This window comes from Pelmatolapia mariae, linkage group LG14 (genome assembly GCF_036321145.2).
Source record: "Pelmatolapia mariae isolate MD_Pm_ZW linkage group LG14, Pm_UMD_F_2, whole genome shotgun sequence".
Lineage (NCBI taxonomy): Eukaryota > Metazoa > Chordata > Actinopteri > Cichliformes > Cichlidae > Pelmatolapia > Pelmatolapia mariae.
In genome coordinates, this window is record NC_086239.1 from 18,716,233 (window position 1) to 18,744,097 (window position 27,865).

The window sequence follows — 27,865 nt, forward strand, 5'->3', positions numbered from 1 at the left end:
GCTGCCCATAGAAAGGCTGTTCACTTGGACTGCATACTTCATTAAAATGTCTTTATATCCGTGCATCAGAAACGCTAATGTTAACAGCTGTTAAATAAAAACATCTGCGTGGTTTTGGGCCTTCCTGTGACTTCGTTCCCTCCCTCTCACCTCTTTATATTTTTCTCACCATCTTTCTCTTCACTTTTTCACCTCTTCCTTTTTTAGTTTAGTGTTATTCATAAAATCATTTTTAATGGCCCATGGAAACATGCCATATACTGCATTTAAAGTTCTAATATACAGTACGTCATGGGAGGCGGCGATGTGAGTGAGGCGTGTTTGTTTGTAACAGAAGTGTGCTTTGCTATGCTGAACTCTATTTCTGTTCAATTTGACTTTATTTCCTGTATGTATTTTGCATGTTTTGGGGTGTGTTCTAGTGACATTTAACATAAAATAAAGCTTGAAATTACCTTCCACACAAGAAGTTTCAGTTGATTTAGTCCTGCTACATAGTAGCTTATGCAATAACAGAAACAATCATTAACAGAGGAAATTGTCCCACCCAACAAATGCAACAAAAATAACACAAAAGCAAGGGAGCTGTCAATCAGTTATAGTGTAATCGCTGGACTATGGACCTCAAATATGATTTTTTAAACATAGACGTGCATTAGTAGATTATGTAACAAAATCACAGTACATTTATGGATATCTAAACACAAGATTTAATTTGAGTTTACGACAAACTAGCGACGCTTATTCACATTCTGTTCTTTTTGTCTATTTCTTAGTGTCTCCTCCTGATTCCCTTGTCCTCTCTGCTTTATTATTAAGGATTGTGGAATTACATTGAATTCATCCATGCTTCAGTGTAACCCCTGGTTCCTCTCTTTCTCTGTCTGTCTTCTAGGCCTTGGACGGCAGAATCTATGAGCACGTCAAAGACTACCTGGTGGCACTTTGTCGCACTGAGCTTGAGGCCTCCCAGGCTACACACAACACTTACCAGTTCCTTTTGGACAAATCCACCAGGGTGAGTCAGACAATACAAAAATATGCTGTGACCCTGAAACCAAGCTATCAGGGTTTATTTGTGAAATGATCAGAGCAACTTTTTCATTTCATCTGTAATTATGAAGTTCTATTTTTTCTTTGAATCTGTGGTAAGATATTTCTATGGAACCCACTGAAAGTGTTTTGACATTCAGCAGTTTTTTTCTTTCCGTGTGCATATTTTTTTATTTTACTTCTTTAATTTCTTTGTGTCTGTCTATAGTTTAGTGGTTTACACAGCCACCTCACAAGCAGATCTTCAGTTCTGTTGCAGAAGTAGGCACGAATCCCTTTGGGGTTGTGTCAGGAAGGAAATCTGGTGTAAAAATCTGTCAAATTAAAGATAGAGCTACCTTCTGTTGTGACCCTGTGTGAATAAGGGAGCAGCTGTGTGTACCTTTTGTGTGGCATGATGAGGTTTCTATTCTACTTTAACAGTGCAAGAAAGACACAACACGGTGACTGTTTTTGATTAACGCAGCATGTACTCACAGGCAAATTAAAGTGGCCTGTATATTGTCAATATACTGTCACTTAAACCTTGTCACATGTTTCAGCAACAGTGTGCTTATCTCACCTGTGCATGATAGCTTCTGGACCTCTTACTTGTTATTTCAGAGCCCACATGAGCAGGTTAGAGCAGTTACTCATGCACTATTCATCCATGGCTTTAGTGGCACCAAATTTAGCCATTCGGCCTGTTTTTAGTAAACATAGCCAGCGAAGCTTCATGTTTTCTGCATTCTCGCAGCAGATACCTGGTTAAGTTCACAAAATGACAGGTGGAAGGCAGCATCATTCTGTTTGGCTCACTACATGGGTGCTAGCTGTTCACCGAGCTAGCTAACAAGCACAGATAAAGGTTGTTTGTGAACCCCAGGCCTTAAGGGGGATCCACACAGGAAGCATTTTGCTCATTGCACCTTCACTTTGTTGGTTGTCTGCAGGTTTTGGTGTCCTTGGTAAGTAGTTCTTGGTATTTACTATCCTTATCTTTGTCAGTCAACGGTATCCTGTGCTCTCACTTTTAGCCGGTTTAGTTGAGAAAGGTTAACTTCAGGACCTGAACGCATTATCTGGGGTTATTTTGCATGTTGCCATTTTACTGAATGTCACTGTATTTCAGGACTGTTTGCTCACCACATCGCTTCTAGCTGCTTCCTGTGTGGGACAGTTTCTCACTGGTTTCGGGTCTCATCCTAAGCTACACTCACACTGGCTTTGGTTTGAATGTTATGTCTTCAAAAACTCGACTTAACTTCTGAACCATATTCCTCTTGGACTGAAAAATTAATCCCTCTAAAGTCAAAATATGAACCCACAAATGTATGCATGAATATGAAACACTCACCCACTGTGGGCTTCAGATGTGGCAGTGGAAAAAAAATTGTCGTTTGCATCCTCGAAGGGAGCAGAAGCCTCGTCACACATGAGGTTCGGCAGACTCTTGTATTGTCGGGTTTACACAGCACCAAACTTGCATGCAAAATGTACTGGATTAAAGATCTCCTTCTCTCTTTCTTTCAGATAATGCAGGAGTACAACCAGCAGTTGTTCATGCAAGAGAATCCGGTGTTTCACAAAGCGCACGACTTCCAGTTCCAGCCCAGTGAATGTGACACGGTGAGGCTCACACAGCTACACACAGATCTCCTGGATTAATACTCAAATATCACTAGTACTTAGATTGTTTGTACATAAACCTGTTCACAGCAGGACTGTCACTCCACTTCACTTGCTGACTCACACACACACATACATACACACATACGCACAAACTCCCACACACAGACAGCAGCCAGCCATGTGGGCTTTTCTTTCATCCTGTGTTTTCTGTCCTCTCTAATATCTTATGTGTATAAAATGTTGCTTAAATCCTTAAGTTGAGTGATGAAACAGAATTCATTTACCGCAATTCTTATGATTTAGAGAGTCACATTAAAACATCTGGGGCTGAGAGACCTGCCAAGTTAAAAATCCGTGAGCCAAAGCTGTGATCGCCTTTTTTTCTCTTGAGATATCTTTGGGCCTTTTGTTCCCAGACTTTGGGGATTTCTTTATGTTAACAGTTTCAGATGGAGTTGCCCAGTTAACTAATGTCTGCTGACAACGTGAAAGATGCATGAATCGGCTCTGTGTTCAGATGTTGCGTGTCCGTTGGGAGCGTATCTTTCTAGCCTGGGATTTTTTTTTGTCATTTACACAAGCTAATTTAATCATTTAAATTCAATTGGTTGCTGAATGCTACAAATATTTAAAATTGTTGTCAAATGATCACGGTCTGTGTGATCGGAATGGAGCAGTGGGAATCATGCTGTCTCCTCTCCTCTCCGAAGACTTGTTAAGTCTTTCTGGCTAAAAAAAGAAATTGCTCTCACTGGACACTGTTTCTAATACCTTTTTAGAGTAGTATCCTTTTCTCCTGTGTCTGAGTCATATTGTGCACTCTCCTTTCTCTACATTTCTCTTTCTCTCTCTCTGGGTTCTGCCAGTTTCTCCTTGCCTCTGATCTTTTGCCTTGTTTCAAGTGTTCTAACAGTTTTCTCTGTAACAATGTTCTCTTCCTTCTTTGTGTCTTCCTGTTCCTGTTCAAGCTTTGCTAACAATTTTTCCCTAAACTTTTTTTCCACTAATCGCTCCTTGTGTTTGTCTGTCTGTGTGCTTGCACTGCTGCTCTTTGGGTGTGTGGGTCTGCGGATGCCTGGATGTCTATGTGTGTGTGTGTGTGTGTGTGCGTGTGTGCCAGACTCTGAGCTCGGTGCAGCAGTTGGTGGACATTGAGCCGTCGCCCGTCAGTGCCATGAGAATGACCCTGGCACAGGTAGTCTTAACTGTTGTCAGCATTCCTATCATACTTCTCAGACCATGGCTTATCGGCTTCATTCATACATTCTGTTTATACTGCCTGCATCATTTACTGTAAGAAGCTTTTAGTCGGCCATGAGCAAAACAAAGCGTAATAATGCAGTTTAACTCTTAACGCCTCAGGCTGTGATTGATGTTTCAGCATGGCACTGGAAAAATCTGAAACCTCATACACTCACAGGCTACTTTATTAGTTATACCTTGCTAGTACTGGATAATGAATCTCCTGTTTCACCACATCAAGTGCTCTATTGGATTGCGATCTGGTGACTGTGGAGTCCATTTGAGTACAGAGAACTCACCAGTTCTGTTCAAGAAACAAGTTTGATATTATTTGAGCTTTGTGACATGGTGCATTATCCTGCTGGAAGCAACAATACACAGTTAGACTGAGGAATTCAAACAATGATCAGCTGGTACTGAGTGTGCCAAGAAAATATTGCCCACACTAACAGTTCATATAAGACAGAATGGATCCATGCTGTCATGTTGTTTGCACCAAATTCTGCAATCTGACTGTTGCAGCAGAAATCGCGACCATACCAAGTTTTTCCAGACTTCTATTGTCCAATTTTGGTGAGTCTGAGCCTCAGTTTTCTGTTTATAATGAACAGGAGTGGCACCTGTTATGGCCTTCTGCTGGTACAGCCCATCTGCTTTGAGGTTCACACGTTGGTTGTAAAAAGTGGTTATTTGAGTTACTGTTGCCTTCCTATCTGGTTAAAGCAGTCTAGCCATTCTCCCCTGACCTCTGGCATCAAAAGGCATTTTCTCCCAGAGAACCGCAGCTCAGTGGATATTTTCTCTTTTTTGGACAATTCTCTGTAAACCTTAGAGATGGTGGTGTGGGAAAATCCCAGCAGATCAGCAGTTTCTGAAACACTCAGACGAGCCAGTCAGGGACCAACAACCACGCTATGCTCAAATCAGCTTCAGCCGGTCATTTTTGACTATGTCTTCATGGCTAAATGACTTAGCTGTTGCCATGTGATTGATTAATTAGATATTTATGTTAATAAACATTTAAATAGGTGTACCTAATAAAGTGGCTGGTGAGTGTGTGTTCATAGGCACCCAACAGAGAAACCTTTTTAACTCACAAAAAAGACTTTGCCCTCACTGGTAGCAATCTTTCAGTTTAAGTTATATTTCCTAGATTTGTAGCGCATGCTCGGAAACAGAATGAATGAATAAAAATACTTGATTTTCCATAGTTATGTACACTATTTACGAATGTTGTCACTATGGATCTCCTTGCCTGTGATTATGATGCTTTTGATGATACTTTAAATGATAATTTTCTTTAAAAACAACTGTAGTGTCAGTGAGTTGACACTTTTTCGACTCAGTGACATGACAAATCAATGTTAACACACATTAAATTAAACTTTGCTGAACTAGACGCCCAAGTATGACATGCTCTGTTTGGCAGGGACTTCTTCTGTGATCTAACTCTGATTGACAGGCAGACAGTTAGTCAGCTAGAATAACCTTTATATTCCAAGTATCTTGGAGAGCAGTGTGGGCCTATCCCTCTTTTAAACAGAAATTGTGCTCTAACCAGTTGGAGCACCAAGACTTAATACAGCACGGTGGTGAGGGTGAGCAAAATATTATTGTGTGTTGGGAGTAACTGAGAAAAGCAGCTGAGGATGGGCTCAAATCTGACAGCACACTATGTAGTGATAAAACCCAGAGCTCTTTTGTTATTACTGGAAAAGAATCATGTCTTGTTAATAGTCATTAACACATCATTGTGCTTTATAAATTATCTGTTTTTATATGGCTCTCAGCTTTGTGGCTTAGGGAGGAGGTTGTTGATCTTGGCCTACAGCAGTCAGCACTTTAACCACAGACAATAAAACGATAGTGTATGTTTTGTTTTGTTTTTTAGGTTAGATTTTCTCCTTTTACTGAAATACAGCAGAGGTTAAAGAACTTTCATTGCCCAACTTTTTATGTCCATCTGTCACCGTAACAAGACCGTGAGACACTCTGGGATAACCACACCAGTGGCTGCAGATAGGATTATGACATCATCCACTTAGTTGGCGTGAGAACTAAAAATAAACATGACAAATATGTGGGAGTTTCTGAATTACATGTTAAGATTTTATCTGCTCAATGCGACTTTGCTTTTGTGCACCAATAGAATAATCAAACCAGAGTATAGAGCAGCAGCTGATGAATTTTACTTATTTAATATCTAAAAAGGCCACAATTCACCTGATTGTTACAACTGTTCCACCTGACATAAACCTCGTAACGACAGCTGACTACACCGAGGCGGTTCAGCCATTACAGGTCTATTTAAGGAAGTTCTTTATGTTTCCTGCATTTTCTAGTTGCTTCATCATAATCAAGCAATGAAGGCACAGTTGCACGATAGCTGAATACCTTTCGTGGCTTTAGCTTCTCATGACCATTGTCATGACTCATCTGATGCCGTAACCTTATGTCATCTTTTAAAATATCACCATACTGTCATCAACATCCTGAAAGCTGATGTGTCATAGTTTAGTGTAATTTTCCTTTACAAATTTGTTATGGGTTCAAGATGTAATCACTGGAAACTGAATGAGCACCTCTGTAATTGCTTTGTTTTTCTTTTTGTTGTTTGTGTGTCCTGATTTCCATTCAAAATCATGCTACATATATCTTACATGTTGATTATTGAATTCTTTGTGTCTGCATGTTTAAGATAAGCCCATAAAACATAAAATATGAAATAATACTAAAACTAACACTGCATTAAATTTACATGTTGTGAATGTAGACATCATATTGTGGCTTACAAGCAACTCTGTAGTTGTACACATACATTTTCTCTGTGCTATTTTAGGAGAACTCATTTTATTCTTTTCACATGCATAAAAAAGCGTAATCATAGGCAGGTATTTGCTGCAGTCTGAATGCACCGCTGCTGCTCTAATGCAAGTTGTGTAGAAACACTGGAGTCTTAGGCACCCACTGGTTTAAAACTCCATTAAAACACTTCACATAGAAATACTGCTGCCTTGGCTAATTTGTGATACATGTGCTGTTCAGCATGATGAATTTTATTAGTTAAGACAGCGATATGTCTCTAAAAACTGTAGAACAAGAGCGAGAGCCTTATTCAGAGAATAACTTGTGCAAATGCATTAAATCATAACAAGTCCTAGACCTTTTCTGACATTTTGTTCTTATAATAATATGTGTCTAAGACAAGAAATGTGTTCAGAATGAGTGAATAACCTGCAAGTAGACTGTATCTAAATGATGTGTCTGCCTCTTTAAGTCTGAAAAAGGTTTAGATTTTGATGACGACACCATTTTCCCTTATATGTCAGGTCAGTTGTTTATAGTTGTGCCTATTATGGCACCTACAGTCATTGCTAATGTTGTTATTTTCCAATTTATTAAATGATTTAATAAAATAATATTTCATCTTTGTCCATAAAGACATTTAGAGTGCAGGTTGATTGAGCTATTTGGGTGTAACGAGATAATCAGTGTGCATCAGGAAGATACAAAAGTGATGCAGAAAGTCACATGACTCACATGAGCACTAGAATTTATTTGCAGTATGAACAGTCATGTGAAAGGGAGTGGATCTTTTTTTATTTCAAAGATTTTATGTATTATGACATCATAATAAATAATCTGATCCTTACCAGGTTCTAAAATTATTTAAATACAATACCTCAGATGAGTACTCGCCCTCATTCATCAGCTTGTAGATCCACCTTTTTCAGCAATAACTTGAAGTAGTCATTTTCTGCATGACATTTATCAGTCTCTCCTGTCACTGTGGAGGAACTTTGAGGTTTGCAGGTATTTGCACATATCTCTTTCATCATTGTCCTGTTGTATGGCCCCATTTCAGCCAAATGTAGTAAGCTACTAGACAGATGGGCTCAGATTTGACTCTAGAGCACTTTGGTATACAGAGGAATTCATTATCGACTAAGTGCCTGCAAGGTGCCCAGGTCCTGTGGCTACAACACAAGCCCAAATCTTCACTCCTTCACCACCGTGGTGGACAGTGGGTATGAGGTTTGTGCTGTTATGCTGTGTTTGGTTTCATGCTTGGTGTGCATTATGGCCAAACATCACCACTTTGGTCTTTGTCGCAGAAGTCTTGTGGGTTGTTCAGATGCAGCTTTACAAACCCAAGCTGTGCTAACATGTTGTTTTTAGAGAGAAGAGACTTTTTCCTGGCAACCCTTCCAAAGTTATATTTGTTCAGTTTTATTATTGTACTGTCATGGACTTTAACATTTAACATGCTAACAGAGGCCTGTAGTATCTGAGATGTAGCTCTTAGGGTTTTTTTCCAGTTACTTTGAGCATTGCACGGTCCGACCTCGGTGTGAATTTGCTAGGACATTCTAGCTGATTGAACTATCTTGAATCTTTTCCAGTTGTGAATAATCCTTTTCTCTGTAGAATAATGGAATTGAAATTGTTAGAAAGTGACCATGTACACGTTCTCAAAGAGATGGGGAGCAAGAATTGCTTCTTGAGGATCATTGCTGATGTTTTCCTCCTTGGCATCGTGTTACACACACCGACAGAGTGACAAAACTTCTGCGCTTATAGATGTGCTTACATTTGCTGATGATCGGATAATAATTTGCATTTAATTAGGAACTCCTGGCTGTTACTTACCCTCGTAACTCCTGTGGAAGCAGTAGGGGTGTACTTAGGTTTTCCATACTGTTTCTGCGTTTTCGGTTTAGCTTTTGTTTGTCTTTCGAGATGTTTTGTGTTTCATCTGAGGTTGTATTTAAGACCTGGTAAGGATCAGATGATTTTTTTTACTATGTCCTGATACATAAAACCTTAAAGGGTGTCCTTTCTAGTTCACATAACTGTAGATGCTGGCAGACTATCTGAAATTCTAATTTAAGGAAAGTATTGAGATGCAGGTTCGTGACATTTCATATTAGAGCCACTGTTCTAATCGAGTTTCCTGCCCTCTCCCTTAACTTGCTGCAATTCTCCTGTGCCTGAATGTAATTAAGCTGCAAATCTCCCATGTAATACACTTGGTTTCACACCTATACTTAGCCAGATTTATGCCCTGTTGTTACAGAATCAGCACATAATTAATAGAGATGATGTGCATGAAAAGGTATAATTAGAATATTGTGTACTTTAGCTGAGGCTAACAGACTTTTATTATCAGATTATGGGAACTCAAACCTCTCAGGTCTGTGCAAACACAGCACTGACGACGAATGTCTATACATGGAAGTCTTTGCAAGATATTTTGCATTGATTTCGATCTGAGTTATCACGAGGGAAGCTGGAGTGGGTCATTGTTAAATTACTAGAAAGTATCCTTTTTGTTTTTCAGCCCCTGCTATGACGCATTTTTATAATAGATAGAAATGAAAAGATCAAATCTGAGTCATATTTGTAAACAAGTAACCAAAAACAGTCGTTTTTTCAGGGTTTCTTTGGACCATGGCAGACAGCTGTATAATTTGATTACTGAGTCATGTTTTTTTGGACAGCAATAGCAAATAATTATGATTAAACTGAAAAATCTGGCTTTAAAAATGCAAATATGTTTCTATGAAATCAGCATCAGTTGTTTAGAGAAGACTGAATCAAATTAAATGTTTTTTTTTCTTTATTAAAATATTAAGAAATATTTCATCCAACATAGTTAATCTGGATATTGTGGGTGTGTTATTATCAGAATTTGATAGAGTGGCCAAAGAACTCCCAGCTGTCACCAGATTTTCATTCACATACTGCTAAATGATGCATGATGGGCAGAAGTATGCAACATGACCTTTTCCCAGCGAATCCCCGCCCACTTCAAAGCAGTGACAAAGAACAGAAAGAGAGAAAAAAAATAGAAATCTTTCATGTGAAATAAGAAAAGCTCTTTGTTAAGTGCATGAGCTCAGGATTCACTTTGGCTGCGTGGTTATAATTGATGTCATATGTTTAATTGGAAGGCCATGCAGATTCCTTGACTGACCCCGCGTGTTTTCTGTAGTATATTTTTTTAAAAAGCAACAAAATAAAGTCACATGCAAAAAGTGCTGTCACCACGCACCTCCTCTTCTCTCACTTTGTAGTACACAGAAAACACACACACATGGTGTTTCACATGTGGTTTTAATAGCAGCTTTTTGTTTCATAAGGGTAACAATAGAGCATCGCAACACACACTGTATTAATTACTTGCTATGGAAACAATGTTGCTTTCTTTAGCTTAATTAACAGCCTCTGCGTATTGCACACCTTGAGCTGTTATTTTTGACACTGTATTTTTGTGTGTTTGCCTGCTGCTGTGGCGTGTCTCTGTGCGGCTGTGTGTGGGATATTAGAGTCGTCAGCTGGAGTCGGAGTCGGGGACAACAGAGGAGCACAGTCTGAACAAGGAGGCCAGGAAATGGGCAACCAGGGTGGCCAGAGAGCACAAGAATATCATTCACTACAAGCGAGTAAGAGGGACACACACACACACATACAGACACACTCACAAACATTTGTTGCACGTTTTAGAAATGCAACATGTGTCTTAATCAGGTAAATTTTTAAGCGCACACACATTCCTGTTCTAATCACGCTCTGTGTTTGTGTGTGTTGTTGTCAGTCTCTGGAGGAGTGTGAGAGCCACGGCTTGCCTCCCACAGAGCAGGGAAGATTAGATCTGGAGATGAAGATCGAAGACACCAAAGAAAACATGCGCAAAGCCGAGGTGTGTGACTCAGATCGTCAACGTTTACTGCTGTCTCAGGGTCTGTGTTTAAATATAACCCTGTGTGTATGGTGTTTGCACTTTGTTCCCATCTTCATGTAGCTCTCTTTCCCAGTGCTTTATTTTCATCTCGTAGTCTAAAGGCACGCAAGGTCAGGTGAAGTGAAAACACCAAAATGTGGGTGAATGCAGCGTGTCAATTGTTCTATCCTGTCAAAACTTGGGCACCGCATGGAGCTACAAGGATACAGAGAACAGATGAATAGATGATCCTTTTCCAACAAATGTTCAGAACACAAACTTTGGAAATACAGCGTGCCTTTTTTTGAGTACTTATTATGGAGCGGCCTGTCACAGAACGTTTTGCAGTATGTGCACTAATGCTGACACATAAAGGAACGAACAGGAAAAAAACGTTTCCAAGAGAGTCTGCCTTGGATAGCAACATGAGATTTATTTTTATAGAAGTAAGAAAAAAGAGAAGGAAAAAATCTGTGATGCGATATTGATATCAAAAATAAACAGATGTTATTTTCTGTGTTATTACTGTGGTGTACGGGAAGCTTATTTTTCATTGTTGTAATAGGTCTCTAATGAATGGCTAATGTTTGTTGTTCTGAAACACCATGAAATCTGTGGTACACATTTACATAGAAGTACTTAATGTTGCATATCGTTGTAAACGAGTTGAAGTGCTGCCCACTCTTTGGGTCGATGTGTTTTGAATTGAATGAAGAGTGAAATTGGCAGTATGCTCTCACTCCGCACAGCCTCTTTGATGTAGCAGGGTATATTTTAACAAGCATGGCTCACGAGTTATCGTCACACTTTTGCCAGCATGAGATGTGACAGATCATTTATGTTATTCACCTACACAAATCTGAAAAAACTAATTAACTCCTCGATGTATGTCATAGCTTGCAGTTACATTTCTCTTAATATCCCACTGTTACTGCATGCAGGTATGATGCATTGTAGGTTAAAAACAGCTGTAATGTTTTAGATTATTTTATTATATTATAATGAAAATGTTGATACAAGGTCAGATGATCACATATTTTTATTGTTTCTCCTCAGGCTTTCAGTCCACATGTACCTCTTACTGTTTCCATCCTCCCACTCTTTTCCCTCTACACACCCTAGCCAGATACTTATTGATTGCGCATCGATTCCCACAGATTGAACCTGTCAACACTGAATGAGATCACTGCACCGTGCGCTATCCTTCTCAGCGTAATCCTCTCTGTTCGCTCCCAGAAGTCTATATTTCTATTCATTCTGCTTTTCAGCTTCATTGCATTTGGCTCATTCTCTATCTAACTTCCTCTTTGGCTCCACACTACCTTTGTTATCAGGCTTTTGCATATTTGGCACCCTCTGCTGTCAAGTTAAGAAACATTTGCTTTGTCGTCATGCATTCGAATAATTTAGCAACTATCAGTAGCTTGTGATCTCACTTCCCTCAAAATAATTAGAGAATCTTTTCATAGCAAAGTGCAAACATGTGACCACGTCACCTTTTTTTTCTGTGCTTCATCCTCTGTCTTTCTCTCGTGCTTCCCTTTAATTTCTCTTCTAGACCAGCATTACCTTGACTAAGATGATGAATATTTTATGAGCTCTTTGATACTAATGGCTTTATCACAGACCTCTTATCACAGATTTATAAAGGGAGTGAAAGCAGGACAAAAGACATTATGTAGGTTTGATGGGAACATTATCTGTATTTTTTGTATTATTGATGGGAGCATTATCTGTATTATCTGTGAATTAGCTCCATCTTCCTTCCATCAAGCCTCTTCCAGTAGCAATATCAATCACAAAGCCAAGCCAGGCCTATACATTAGTTACACTACCCAAAAATATTAAGGGAACACTTGGTCATCATAGTATAACAGGAAGTTGGTTAGACTTCAGACTTCATATCAGTGTGTCAGGATAGGAAGCATAAACTGGTGCAGGTAAGTGACAACAGGTGTGCTAGAGAGGCAACAATAAGACAACCCCTTATGCCCCCTCTACAGCCAACACAACAAACACTAGGCAGACTTTTGCAACAGCAGCTGGACTACTGAGCAGTTAATTCACAAGATACATGGGTTTTGAAAACAACTTCTCAGGGTTACAGGCTGCTGTTTGGCTTCAGGGCCACACCCTTTTCAGCAGCCAGTAGTGCAACCAGGTATACAAATGTCATTCGTCTGTGATTTCTGTGTTTCGCCTTTCGGGGACTGGTGTATCAGTTTACCCCCTTAGACCTCTCCCTCACCTTACAAGCCGCATGAGTTCAGCCCTGAGATTATTAAGCCTGTCAGGTATAATGATAATACCTTACCTTGATCTTTGGCTTATATGTGCATCATCGTTCAACAAGGGTGAACAGGTAACAATCCAGTTAACCACCTCGAGGCCTTGGGGATGTCTGTCATTTGGGACAAAAGCTTCCTACGTCCAACACAGCAGACCAACTTCATCAAGTTGTCTCTAGATTCTGCATCTATGATGGGACGGTCAACTCGAGAGGGACTGGAATTCACGCTCTGCTCGAGTCCTTTCAGCTCAGGGCAAGAGTGGCTGTTCAAACATGGCTGAAGCTGCTAGAGATGCTTACAGCAACCTTTGAAGCCTGGCCATCTGAGAGTTCATCTGGTAGCAGTATGGGTAAACCATGACCATATCAAGAGTTGGTCCCTTGGCACGCATTTTTGGGTAATGCAGTTTCCGCATGGTGCCAGGAGTCTGCTGCCCCCTAGAGGGAAATGGCTTGCAGCATGGGACCTGGCATTGGTCTTGCAGGACCTGGGCAGGTCACCTGTTAACAGGAATATCCATGATGGAGAAGTTATTAAAAAGTGCTTTTCTTTTAGCAGCTGCAACAGTTAGCGAGCTCCATGTACTCTCTTTCAAGCCTGTACTTTATGCTGGAAACTTGATGGCTCTGAAGTAATGCTGTGGCCAGATGTGGCTGTTCTACCCAAGATCTTGACATCCAGCCATACTAATGAAGCCATAGAACTTCAGGCATGCGACCCTCCCCCCTTAGATCAGAGTGGAGGATGCAGTGGGTTTTTTTGTGTCTAGAGATTAGGGAAACACAGAACTTTAGACACTCAGAGCAGTTCTTTATTTGTTATAATAGGAAGAACACGGGAAAAGCTCTGTCCAAGCAGGGATTTTCCCACTGAGTTGTTGACACAGTAAAACGGGTGTATGAAGTAACAGGTGCACCTGTCCCTTCAGATGTTAGTTATCAGTGTACCAGGGGTGTGGCCACATGAGGTGTTCCACTAGGTGAAATCTATGCAGGGGCATCCTGGGCAGCGTCTTGCACATTTGTGAGGCTCTAATGGCTTAATGTGGCCGCGGCTATCTTCAGCTGTAGTGCCGTTGGCTGACAGTAGATAACAGTAAGACTGCTGTGATAAGTCATCCGCACTGTTTACTGCCAATTGAAATGAAACAGTACGGACGTTGCAAAGGTAACTGTGGTTCTGTGAATTTCTGGAGGACTGCCAGTCATTCTGGCCACTCGTAATGTCTCAGTGCGAGATGATTCTTAGAGATCAGATGCTTGACATGCAGGTAGCCTACGCAGCATGCATGTGACTGTTTTTATAAGAACTCCACCTGTGTAGAGCGCGAGGAATCACATCCTCACTGTTCACTGCCATTGGCAGCCATCCAGGAATAGTTTTTAATATTTATTTAATTTTATTTAAAAGGGAGCATTTTGCCATTTGAAGCATTGTACCAGAGTTAGCTTAAAGCTAATTTACATCTGCAGTCCCTTGGCAGGGTTACATGCAGAAGATCACAAAATATCACATTAAAAATAAAAAACAAAACGCCCTCACACCCAAAGAAGCACAAAATGAGAAAAAAACAAAACAAAACATCAGTGTTTACATGTCTTACCGTCTAAATGTCATTAGCTTAGTAACTTCTGTTTTTTTGTGATGATCAGTTGTTCCCTTAAATATTTAAGCGCTGCATTTCTGAGGAATTTGTGTTTTTCTGGCTAAGCAGTCTCTACATCATATCATAACAAGCAGACTATCTGGTATGCCTGCTTAAGCATGCAAGATTACAATTGATCAGTAATCAAGACTGTTATTATTTACTGTAGTTAAAACTGTCGTTTAAAGCCAGTGTTTAGAGTTAAAACAACAACTGTTGAAATGCTTATTGAATGTAAAACTGCAGGTGAAACTGTGTTGAAAATAGAAGTTGTCAATTTGAGATAAAACATTATAGCTGCTTCTAATTTTAATGTAAAGGCTGAAAATGTCAGCAAGTTTCCTGTTTTTTGGTTGTTTTACAGTTTTCTATGAGTATTTTTTTTATCATAAACATGAAGCAAAAACCATATATGTAAATTTGTTGGCCCATGGTTTTAGCCAAATCTTTAATTAAATATGTTAAATATGTTAAAAGCCAAGGGAGGCTGGGAGGTTTATATTGACAGGATTATGCATTTTAGCTGTGTGGACATGATTGGAAAAAGCAAGGCCGAGTTTTTTTGTTTGTTTGTTTTTATGATGGTCACAAAAAAACTGTACAAAATGAAACACCTCACATTTTTTTTATAGCGCTGTATTTATTTTTCAGTGTTTAGTTATAGTCTGCACCCTTCAGTCACAGATATCCAATTTTTCTTTAGTGCAATCAGTAAATACTGACAGAAAGGGAAGAGTTATGTATTCTGTGCTCTACAGATGAGCCTGTTTGTGTCTTTCTCTGAAACTGCTTGACAGTTATTACCATAACAAGACTTAACAGCATAACTAAGTGATATGAGGGATTCTTGCTATGATAAAAGACAAGTGAAGATGGTCATAATATACAAATAAATGCGTTATATGTTCTTTTATAAATGATATATTATGACACTCAGCCCCAGGCTAGCCCGTGATGCGCTACTGAAGCTAATTAATAAAACAACATGTTCCCAAGATCAGATATCAGTAGAAAACACAGCACTGGGATGAAGGGAACACTTTTGATCTCATTAATTTGTCAGAGAGAGGCACATGGCAGTTGTATTGCATACGCTGTAGGAGGTACATGCTGTGTGCAGGTCATTCGGACTGAAGCTAATCAGATTAAGATTTTCTCCAATTTCTCTTAATGGAAAAGCCTAAATTTTAAGACTACCAGGTCTTTAAGTTTTGAAATAGAAGTTTAAACACATGTGAGCACAATTGAATAAATAGGGCATAGACACAGCCATGAGTCTCAGCAAACCAACCCAGACCAGTTGGTTTGCTGAGATGATGACAGAACGCACTGTGAAAACTTACAGTACATATAGGGAGTAATTGCAGTGGTTCCACTGTGCCTTTTACAGTTTAAATAACTCTTCTTTGCTGTTTGTCTATCACAGGGAGCTCACATACCACATGTTATTGCTTTTATCAGCATAGCTGCTGTTATGTGTTTAGATGCTTGTTTGTAGCACCTTTTATATAACACAGTTTGACTTCCATAGAGGTCTTTGTACAAGACGTGAACCCAGAATTCTTAATAATTCAATCATAAATCAATAATTGATTTACAGCTGGACTGCTGATGTTTAGTTCTGCTGGCCAGAGTACTAATGAGCTCATGTCACGGCGAGGTGTCTGTCTGTTCATCCACAATTCACAAAAATCGCTGCTTCTCCTCAGGTATTGATCAGACTTTAGTGCAACTTGCACACAATGATCAGCCGAGTCTCCACCCAAATTGTGCTCAAGGTCAAGGTGACATTTGTCATTTTATGGACTTTTATGGGCTTTTTATTGTGATGGATGGTGATCCGGATGATCTGCTAAGCTACTGATGTCCTGGTTTTCCCTGCGAGTTTTCTACCTATCTATCCTCCATCTATTTTTCTATTTCTTTCAGTTTTGCTTGTATTGATTATAGATGCTCTGTCTGCCTGACTGTGTGCAGTCTATCCACAAGTGATCTGCACTCACACCATTGGCTGTGCTTCATATTGACGTACATTAATGATTTAGTGCTGCAGCTTTCCTTAAGGAACAGTTGCTAGCAGTGTAATGGCCATTATTTGTAACTTTTTTCCCCGTTTTAGTCTGGTATGTTTATGGTTCAGTAGCAACGGCCCAGGCTGGTGTTTGTTAGGTGCTGCTAACGGAAGGGAAAAACTGAGGCCCATGAAATGGCTCAGGCCTTTATTGATCAAAGTGTGGGAGTCTGTCTTGACGCCGTGTCTTTCTGTCTTACTCCGTGCCTCTGTGGGATGGAGCTATCAGCTATCAGTCTGCTCTGTCAGCACTGGTGAGAAAGGAAAGAAGCAGGTAATGAAAGGGGAAATTGATGAAAACAATGAGAGACAGAAGGAAAAGGAGACAGGATTAGAGATGAGAGCGAGCTGATGTGAGAGAGCTTCAATGCAAATCTCAGGGGTTCCCCTACTGGTGGATATAGCATCATCATCTTGTCTCATTAGAGTGCAGCAAGTTTTGATGATTTATTGCTTAGGAGACTGTGTAACCCAGTTTTTAAACATTTTGGGGTGAAAATTCAGTTAGCATTGAACAGAACTCGTGCAGCTGTCAAGATGTCAAAATGAAAGCTGTGACATGAGTAGAAAGAGCTCCTTATGTTTCCTCTAACATACAGCTTCATTTTAATTTCCATCTTTCTCTTTAGGACCCTGCATTTCAGTAATCCCATTGTTTATGTAGGTAGTTGGAGCATATGGAAATGTTTGCTAATAACCAGTCATTTGTATAGTGTTTTATATCATCTTTTCTTTTAAAGATTGATATGGGACTTTGCAGCCTCGGTACATGTGCTTCTTTAACAATCCTAACCTCTTTGCTCTCCAAAGACAATAAAGTTGAAAGCTGAAGCTCGGCTGGACCTTCTACGCCAAGTTGGGGTTGCCGTGGATACCTGGCTAAAGAGCGCCATGAACCAGGTGTGTATTGTCAGTGAGTGTTGGGAAAGCATGCAGGTATGCTGTGTGCTCATGTGCATGTCCCTGACCTGTGTGAAGATTTATTTGATATGCGTATGGTTGTGTTTGCGGTCATATCTTTGAGCACTTTTTTTTGTTGTTGTTTGTATATTTTGTGTGTATGTGTCTGCCTGTTTGCAATATGTGTATAAACCCCTGACTCTCTCCGTGCATGCTGTAGGTGATGGAGGAGCTGGAGAATGAACGTTGGGCCAGCTACACTTCCCACGACCCCTCACTGTCGGTGAGACACAGCCCCTCACTACACCTGCATTGCAGCTATTTTTTGCCAAGCCAGAACAATTAAACTTGTCTACGACTGGACAAAATTAGGACAAAATATTTAAAATTTATATATTTAAAAGTATTTTTAAACAAAACATGGGTCCTAATGTTACTACCAGCCTGCAATATCTGTTCTCACTTGGCTAGAAAATGCAATTCCTACACCTACAGGGTAAATAACAAACTATATAACAAAGATGAATGTGCCCACCTACTGGCTGTTTAGTGCTTTGGCTGTTGGAGTCTAAGGCTTTTTAAAATGGATGTAATCATATGTAGGAGCTGATTAAGTCTAGCGCTAACTAGAGGTCTGGTTTCTGGGGAGATCAGTCCACAACTGATAGCGTTGCATTGTGTGTTTTTCTTTTCATGTATGTAGCTCACTATATTAGCAGTGTGTTTGAGATCATTATCACACTGAAGTATGAAGCCACTGACAATCAGACAGTTTCAAAGTGGTATACATGGTGGATCACTATCTGTCTTTTCTATGTTCACCACTTGCTGAAATGCAAACCATGACAGAGCCTTCAGCATGTTTTACACATGGCTGTAGACACTCACTGTTGAACCTTTTTTTTTGATCTCCATCAACATATGAACAACAATTTGGACCTGAAATTTGAAATTTGGATTCATTACTCCATCAGACCAGTTGCCACTGATTTTCAGTCGAGTTCTCGTGTAATTTGACGTACCTCAGTCTTTTATCCCAGTTTCCTTTCATTAAGAAGTGCTTCTTGACATCCACCCCTTCTACCGAGAGCATTTCTGAATGGATCAGCTAAAGGGTCAGCTGCATCTCTCAGGACTTGGATTTTTTCCTATCTCATAAGGACACGACTTTCAGATGCTGTTCATCTGCTGTAGATAGTTTTTTTTAGGCATGCCACTTCTTTTCTTGTCCTCTACCTGTCCAGTTTGCTCAATTTTTTAAGGACACACTACACACCGTGCTGAGTTATGCCAAGCTTTTAGCTAATAGCTCTTTGGGAATCACTTTATTACTATCTTAAGGTGTTTGAAAGCCTGGGGAACTGTAGCTCAAGACCACTTAAAAACGTTACAAGAATTTCTGGCTCCTTGTAAGCAAAATATAAAGAAATGGCTCAAGACTTTTGCACACTTTTTTGTAACTGTGTTTATTGCATTGACACTGGCCTGCTGTACCCACTAAAATGAACACCATCACATCAGTGAAGTGTATATGATCTTTTGGTTTCCCAACTGTCTCTCAGTAAATTCTTCAAATTCACTACACAAGCACGGCACTCAATGCAGCACATTCAAAAATGAAATGTTAAACTTTTAACACACGGGCTCATGACTGCTCATTCTTTATGGTTTCATTATCCGTGAAAATCTCCCAACCAGAGTAGTACTCCTGACAAATTACTTTCTGAAAGATGTAAATTGATAAATAATTGACCTTGGCCCTGCTGCCTAATCATCTATCACACCAGTTAAAGACTCTTAAAACGCCCCACTTCCTCAGTGGAATACTGATGTAGTTCTCACTTAACTTTATTTCACAGCTCTTAGCTTTAATGACAAAGTAGACAGATATGACGTCTTTTGTGTATCATCTCATCATGTTTGTGAATGTGTGCGCATACTGTATGAATGTGCTAATGGGTCCCAAGTTTTTCATGCTCTGTGCAGAACTCCACCCTAAAAATATTAGACACTTTAGAAATACAGCTTTTATCACAGAGGTATTTTATTATGAAGTATCAAAGTGCCATATATAAACTATACACTGTCTGTAATTCAGCCTTACGTGCTGTGTTCTTTTGTGTAGGGATATTTGTGCGTAATTATGTTTGTGCATTTGTATGTGAGTTGTCTTCTCTGCATTAGCTTTACAGGGAGGCAAATGTGCCAATCACTAGTAGAGTGATCCCACATGGGGCTTTGTGAGGAGACGTGTGTCTGTCTGTCTGTCAACAAGACTAAACATAGCCAGTCTGCTTTATTGGAAGCACTTGACATTCTGCTCATGTGATATTGCAGCTTGCAGCTAACACTAGAGAGAAAAAGAGAGACACTGAACTTAAGAAAGAGAGAAAATGGAGAGAGAGAGAAGAGCTAAATGGAAAAAGAATGAAAGAGGCATTTGTGCAGTTAAAGGGTGAAAGAAGCAGCAGCAGAGAGACAAGTACTGAAGAATGAGAAAAGTTAATTGGCTGTAAAAAAAGAAGAAGAAGAGGAGGGGTATGAGGTGAAGGAGAAGAGCAGAGATGAGGAGAAAGTCGTGTCAGAGCGGAGGCATTGGAGGTGAGAAAGGTGGGGGTGAAAAAAGCCAATAAGTTGCTGTAATGTGACTTTATACTGTAAGAGATATAAGGTGTGGCATGTTTGCTCAGACAAAATGGTCACCCACACCTTGAGTCTCCTCAAGATTTGATCACGGTGCACAAACCTGCAGGTCAAATCCAATTTGTAATGAGCCAATCACATGGCATCAACTGATTTCTGCATGTAGATATGGTTAAGATGACCTGCTCATCAGAATGAGGAAGGAGGCTGATTTAAGTGAATGTGGTGTAAGCATGTCAGAAGCTGCTGATCTACTTTGACACATAACCATCTCTATTTACAGAAAAAAGTCTAAAAATAGAAAATGTCTAGAAGGGTTCAGTTCTGTGAGTGAAAATGAACACAAACTCAGATGATCAGTCATTACAGTCAAGGTATGCAGAAGAGCATCTCTAAACATACATCGTGCTTTAAAGCAGATTGGCTGTAGCAGCAGAAGACCGCATTTCTGCTGCAGCGTTCGGATAGTATTTGGTCAGAATTTGGTGTACACAGCATAAAAGCATGAATCCTTGCTGGCTGCTGGTGATGGTGTGGGAGATATTTTCTTGTCACCTGATCCCTTTAGTACCAACTGAGCATCATTTAAATGCCACAGATATGACGTGGCGGACAAACCTGTGTCAACTGTGTGATGCTATCATGTCAATATGGACCCAAATCTCTGATTAATTCAACAAGGTGCTGGAATCACCTTGATGAATATATGCAATGAAGAATTAAAGCAGTTATGAAGGCAAAAGGGGTCAAACCCACAAGAAAGATGTGCTTAATAGTGTCCAGTGAGTGTATGTCTCAAAATATTTTATACTAAAAATAGTCAGGAGGGTTAAAATTTTGAACAATATTAATCTTCTTTTGACTGCATTTTAAAACTTCTCTTGCCCTATTTACAAGATTTGTCTGTTGTAGGCGCTTGCTGAAAACTCAGTGTGGTTTAGATGTCATTAAAAGAACAGACCAGGAGGCACATTGAGTATTCAGGCATATGACAGCAGTTCATCTGACATAGATTTTATTTGGAGAGCCTGGGGAGACTGACAGCAACAAAGAAAGCTGGGACATTGTTATTAACAGGGTGCAAGAAAAAGAGACAGTAAGAGAAGGGAAGGAAAAATTTAGGCCGGATTGCAAACAGCAGTGTGTTGATTGTGGAAAAGTCAGAAGTGACCGATAACAAAGAAAGAACAAAGGACTGATGTAGTGCGAGTAATAATCTGCACAGGAGGTGACAGAAACACAATGAGAGAAGGGAGCAGGCTCTTTCCTCGGCCGTTTCTTCATCCCACTCAGGTTTATTAATCTGAATGAAATACTGCAAGCCTTAAAAACCTCGGGCCTCTCAGACAGCAACTGCCTTCATTACAATAACACTTTTGCAGTTATTACCTCCAGGAACAGTAAAATCTGTGTCTCCGTTGTATCGGTACATATACTGAGATGTATATTTTGTGGTACTTTATAGTGTTATTACTGGAATACATACTGGCCTTTACTTCAGGGATTAAAAGGAACTGGTCTCTGGGCTAAGCAGCGTATTCTTAAATCAACAAAGAGGATAAGCTTAATGTGAACCAACAAACAAGCAACCACTAAAGAAATGTGGCCCTGAATGAAGCCTCCACGCCGTAGGTTCTACATGGCTGTGCTTGAAATCACTTTCTCTTTACAATGAAATTACCCTTGTCCAGGTAGTAGTGGTAAATGATGTGTTACATCAGGGGTTTATTATTTAACATGGAGACTTATCAATTACTAACAGACCGCAGCAGTGTTTATTTTATGTGGTTCAGACATGTCAGTAACTATTGAAAGGATCACAGGACTGTGTCCTGATGTTTAGGTGAAGCACACTCACACTCACACTCAGTAAACCTTTGGCTTATCCTGTAACACATTTTCCTGAAAATGAAGTCATCTTCATGGCAGCACATCACTTAGGATGGCTTGGTTTTTAGGGAACTGTATCCAAACTGCTGAATGGATGGCCATGAATGTTGGTGTGCACATTTATGTGCCCCTCAAGATTCATTTTAACAACACTGATGTTCTTTGATTTCACTTTTTCATGCATTAGCAGGACAAAACAGCAAAAATTAAAGCCAGTCCTGTCGGTTTAACTATTACTGTGTGTTTACCAAGCTAATTATAGTCAGTACTTATTCATATGGTAAATGCTATTGTTATTCTATTTATTTTAGAAATCATGGCTGAACAATATACAGCATCACGGCAGATGTAACATTTTTATTATGCAGGTAACAGTTTTAAAGAAGCACAAACATAAGTCCATGTTTATATTTCTTCTAGGGAAAAAAGACCAAGTATGCTCACAATCAGGAAAACAAAAAAAGGAGGAAGAGAGGTCTATACATTATTTTTTAACAAAAGCAATGTTTTGATTCATCATCATCTCCCTGAAGTCAGCTCAGGTCAGCAGGTCAACAGGAAAAATGGCCAAAAACACCTCAAGATTGCAGCAGCCATGCATCCTCAGATCCAGGAAAAAAATGTAGGAGTGACATTATCCAAAATACTTAGCAGCCATTTCCTGAAATTAACGGGATGACAATTTTCCAGTACAGATTAATATCAGGTAAATATCAGAGCATTAGATCCAGTCTCTTTGTACAGCAAAAATAAATGACGTGTGTACAAATGTATTTAGGCTCTTGATACAAAATACAAGACTTTAAAGACCAAATTACACTGGATACAAATTAAATACAAGAGCTTTAAAAATAAAAATAAAAAATATTAAAAGCCTTTGGTAACGTGTTACCAAGTGGGTAAAAACAGAAAGCCTTCCTCCTAAAACGAATAGTGTTAATGACACACACCATGTCAAGGTGCAAAAACATGCCACAGTGTGTTTTTCCAACATAGGCTAGCCAACATGGGCAATTCCCTATTTTCTTACCCATTCCCTCAGATAGTTTTGATAACAGTGTCTTTTTTTATTACAGCACCATATGTCAAACTCTGGAGATTAACTGAAGTACAAAAGACATACGTGTTTTGTTGTGCACCGTTATAGAGTTTACTGTGTCAACAGAAATCTGATGACTAAACACAATGAACTGAGAACACACACACACACACACACACACACACACGTAATTTTCTCTCCCCATCTATTGTTACTGGTCAGGTCAGCCTTCTGTGTGTGATAGAGCTTTCTACCAGCTGTATCACATGACTTCCCTGTAAGCCAGTGAAATTCACATGGAACAAAAGAGGGAGTGGCTGGCTCATTTGAAACATTAGTCCTGGTACACCTGTGTCAAAAAAGCTACAGTACACACACTGAGCAGGATAGAGAAACTCAGACAGGAAGGAGCGATAGAAAGGTAAAGAACTATCTGTACAGATGGAAAAATACTACAGGTGGCAAATAGACAAGTCTCGCAGCTGGTTATCGAACGCATAGTAGAAAGTGAGAAGAGAAGCTGGGATCATAACACAGCTGGGGAGCTGCAAGGTTAGTTCGAAGCAGTAGAAATAAACAGATAACAGTATACCTAACTAGGCGTCACTTGGACAGCAGGAGTTGTGAGCACTTTGACTTTTTTTAACTGGTTTAAATGAATAATTTAGCTAAACATCAAAGAAAATATAAATATACTGAGCATTTTACCGTCTGGTATCATGTAAAATATGTTAAATGTTTTGCATTTAAACAGCTGTTGTTGTGTTTTTGCTCTTGAATATAGGCGTGTGTTTTAATCATTAGCTTTAAAGGTGAGTGGAGCTTTTCTTGTTTGTCCTTGTACTTATCAGAGGTTTTCATTGTGGATCTGTTTGTGTGTTAAAGGGCACAGTGGACCTGGAGCGCGAAGAGGGTGAAGAGTGTGAGGAGAATATGGAGGTTTTTGACGACAGCAGCTCCAGCCCTTCGGGGACCCTCCGCAACTACCCGCTAACCTGCAAAGTCCTGTATTCATACAAGGTGTGAAGCAGCATGCACACAGTTACAGGGTGACACACACCTGCATGCGCACAGCATCAAATGTCTGCCTACTAGAAGGGAAACACCTACAGCACACAGTATTATTGTTGACACATGTATGCCTTTTAAATACCTCATTAACTAATCATTGATAGAGAAGTGTTTGGTTTATAAGGTCTGGCTACTCCCTTTTTCTGTCCTTTCACATCTGCTGACCTTTCCTCCTTTCATACTCTCCTACTCTCCTTCCCACTTTCTCTGTTTTTCTTTCTTTAACTCCCGCTGTATCTCTTCAAAGGCCTCCCAACCAGATGAGTTAACTATCGATGAACAGGAGATGTTGGAGGTCATTGAGGACGGAGACATGGAGGACTGGGTTAAGGTAACCAATCGCAGTCAAGTGCTGTAGATGTGTATCGCATTTTTTTTGCCAGTTGAATAATTTGATCAGCTCTGTTGTGCTACTGTCTGTACTGACGTGCTTTTTGGGGCTTCTTTTGTTGTTGTTGTTTATTTGTTTGTTTCTCAGGCACGCAATAAGGCAGGTCAGGTGGGCTATGTCCCAGAGAAATACCTGCAGTTCCCGACCTCCAACAGTCTGCTGAGCATGCTCCAGTCTCTGGCTACGCTCGATGCTCGGTCACACACTTCGTCTAACTCAACAGAGCCAGAGCTGCACTCGGGCTGTATAAATGGAGACACAAATAGTAAGTAACCCTGTAAGCACAGTTGCTGTGAAGGATTAATTAAACTTCATGGCAGTAGTTAAAGGAAAGAGGTTAATTCTAGTTGTACCCGTGTAAATGAGTTTTCACCCATAATGAGGTTATTGTGGGCCACTAACTGAGGCATTTTTCTCTTTACTGCTTCTGTAGAGTACACTGAGTACACTAAGCAGGGTATTATTGGAAAGGGGAAATGTAGGGGTTGCCCACTGAACCTTGCTGGGATGCTCTAAATAAACACCCTTGACCCTAATCATTTCAGTTCATTTACAATACTGTACAAGGGTCTTGAGCAATGCTTCATTTCTTTATATTTTGCATCCAAGGAGATAATTTTTAAAGTGGTCTTGAGAAGTAGTTATTCAGGCTTTCTGGAGGTTTTCCAAAGACCATCAAATATTGTATTTCCATGCATGTTTGCACTTTTAATAAATCACAGTACTGCATATCAATGAACTAGAACTAGTGCCTTCTGTAAAAATGCTGTCTCATATTCAAAGAGAACAAAAAGAGAACAAGAGCGGAGCATTAACCTGACTGTTAACTGTTAACTTTTGCTGTTTTATTTCTGCAGCCCTGTGGGTTGTAATCAACCAGCCAAAGTATTCACAAGTTCATTTAAAAGTAAATTAAACTGGTAGACACAAACTTTGAGCTGAAATTCAAGACAGCCTTAAAAAAGGAGCTGGAGTTACTTGTACAGGCCGTACCTATCTGGTCATCAATGCAAACGATGCGTAACTTAATTATTTCGTACAGCCAGAAACCTACATTAATCGAGCTTGATTGGTCAAGCACCATTTCACTGACAACAAAAACAAGGAGAGGAAACTGGGTGGTTGTAACTTTTGCTATATAAAAATCTTTATTTTATGTTATTTTTTAGTCTTTGCTTGCTTCTTTACCTGCCTTATTTACAACCTTACCTTCTCCTACTGTGCTCTTGCTCTTACTCTTCATCCGTTTTTCTTTTTATTACTTTGTATCCGCTGTACCTGAATAGTTAGACCAGGCTCATGAGCAAATCCACTGCTGTTTGTGTATCTTGTGCTCTCCAGCGGTGTATACCATTTTCTTAATAACAGTAAGGGCCCTGCAGACAAGAAACTGCATTTCCCTGAGAATAATTGTTCAGACGGTATACTTATAATTGTTTTTTCTCCCTCTCTCTCTATCGTCCCTTCTCTGCAGTGGTGTATGTGCGTGCACTTTATGATTACGAGGGTCAGGCGGATGAGGAACTCTCCTTTTCTGAGGGAGCTGTGATCCGCCTGTTGAGCCGTGACACTCAGACAGACGACGGCTTCTGGGAGGGGGAGCTGAACGGGCGGGTGGGCGTTTTCCCCTCCGTGTTGGTAGAAGATCTTACAGAGAATGGAGAGACCAGCGCGGGAGGGGCAGGTGACACACAGGTACAGTAACACCTGTACACACATGAATTAATCTCACAGATAACATACAAGTCATCTTAGGTAACAGGACTTACTCTAGGCCTGAATGAGACATTTGGTCTTATCAGTCTTTTCTCAGGGGAGAAATACCAAAGACTGTGTGTAGTCGACTGTGCCAGTTTATACCCCTATCCCTTCCTCCTTTCCTGCTTGTTGTCCAGTTGATCTATCAGCAAGTCAGAGTTCAAAAACAGTGCATCAGAGCTGCCGTGTTTGTGCAGCATTCTGATAAAAAACCTGCACTTCAATCACAGAAAAGAGGTCTTATCTGTGCCACTGAGTGCTGCCCTATTAGAGGCTCAGCAGCAGGAAGGATATGGCCTCTCCCTTCCTATAAGCCTGTAGACATAACACGCAACCCAACATCTTTTAAGTGCTATGCAGGGAATGTTGGTTAAAAAAAGTATCCTGGTCAAGTTTTGTGTTGTAGCCCACTTTGTCTTTTCTTTATTTCCACCACTCTCTGTAGATCTCTCCTTCTTTGAAACTGCCATCTTCTCTGCCACCTCTTCCGCTGTACGACCAGCCTCCCATCAGCCCCTTCACCAGCCCCGAGACTTCCACCCCACCTCCTCTGCCACGTTCCCCTTCCGCTGCTCTTAATGGGGAGCACAAGCTTCCTCTGCCTGCCTCGTCACACAAAGGACCGCTGTCAGCTCACAGTAAGACAACCAATACAACAACAACCATGTTTAATGAAAAGTGAGATTTCTGAGGAAGGTAATCGGGGCTTTTAATTTGAAATTTTGTCTCTCTCACTCTGTAGATCAAAGCTCTGGCAGGAGTCCAGTGTCTCCAGGATTTGCTAAGACTCAGCCGCCAAGATTCACTCCTGAAGGAGGCCCGGGCAAACTACGACCTGTTAGTATCAGTGTTACTCAAGAAGTGTGTTTTTTTGTGCACAGTGTGTGTGTGTGTGTGTGTGTGTGTGTGTGTGTGTGTGTGTGTGTGTGTGTGTGTGTGTGTGTGTTAGAGTTGTTATGTTTTCGAGCTGTCTTTTTATTTCCTCCCATCTCTGGAAAGCACAGAGGGAATGCATCCAAATTTGCAAATGGATTAGATTTTAGTGGTCAAAGGTCTTTCTGGTTTTTTTATGGCTTTTCCCAGCAACAAAGACCTCTTCATCGTCATTCATACTACGCCACAGTAATTTAGTCATAGATAAACAAAAGACCATGCTTTTTTACTATATATGAAAACATTCATTCAGAGGGTAGGGTCCACAGCATTTCTTTATCACAGACAAAAAATAACATGTACGGCTGTAAACTGCACTTCTTTTTCTTTCATTAAGACATCTCCTGGATTAAAAGTGTAGTTGAACTTCTTTACACTGGTAGAAAGGGGAGTTTCACTGGTCCGGCCCACATCCCCACCCTGCTGCTTAGCCTTTGCAAGTGGCTAACATCATTGCTAGCATTTACACTTGTGATGTTGTGCCTGTGTTACTTTGTAATTTTGTCACTGAAACACTAGTCGGCGGTGAGGTTTCTCTCTTCATCTCGATTCATTGTCTTCTTCTCGATTAAAAAAAGGCATCAGAAAAAGAAGAGAAGCAAG

At 40.1% G+C, this 27,865-nt stretch overlaps 1 protein-coding gene across 2 annotated transcripts in view; it reads left to right on the forward strand.

Annotated features, from left to right (window-relative positions):
* Nucleotides 1–27,865, forward strand: part of LOC134641000 (F-BAR and double SH3 domains protein 2-like) — a 65,566-nt gene that overhangs the window by 35,872 nt on the left and 1,829 nt on the right. Inside the window, exons 9-21 of one of the 2 annotated variants that reach the window (XM_063493155.1) lie at nucleotides 896–1,018; nucleotides 2,566–2,661; nucleotides 3,785–3,859; nucleotides 10,236–10,352; nucleotides 10,505–10,609; nucleotides 17,448–17,537; nucleotides 17,758–17,820; nucleotides 23,995–24,129; nucleotides 24,428–24,511; nucleotides 24,659–24,836; nucleotides 26,046–26,266; nucleotides 26,775–26,967; nucleotides 27,072–27,166. In XM_063493155.1, the coding sequence (XP_063349225.1) occupies nucleotides 896–1,018; nucleotides 2,566–2,661; nucleotides 3,785–3,859; nucleotides 10,236–10,352; nucleotides 10,505–10,609; nucleotides 17,448–17,537; nucleotides 17,758–17,820; nucleotides 23,995–24,129; nucleotides 24,428–24,511; nucleotides 24,659–24,836; nucleotides 26,046–26,266; nucleotides 26,775–26,967; nucleotides 27,072–27,166 (1,575 nt within the window). The remainder of the gene's footprint in view (nucleotides 1–895; nucleotides 1,019–2,565; nucleotides 2,662–3,784; nucleotides 3,860–10,235; nucleotides 10,353–10,504; nucleotides 10,610–17,447; nucleotides 17,538–17,757; nucleotides 17,821–23,994; nucleotides 24,130–24,427; nucleotides 24,512–24,658; nucleotides 24,837–26,045; nucleotides 26,267–26,774; nucleotides 26,968–27,071; nucleotides 27,167–27,865) is intronic. The other variant, XM_063493156.1, reaches the window with a different exon arrangement.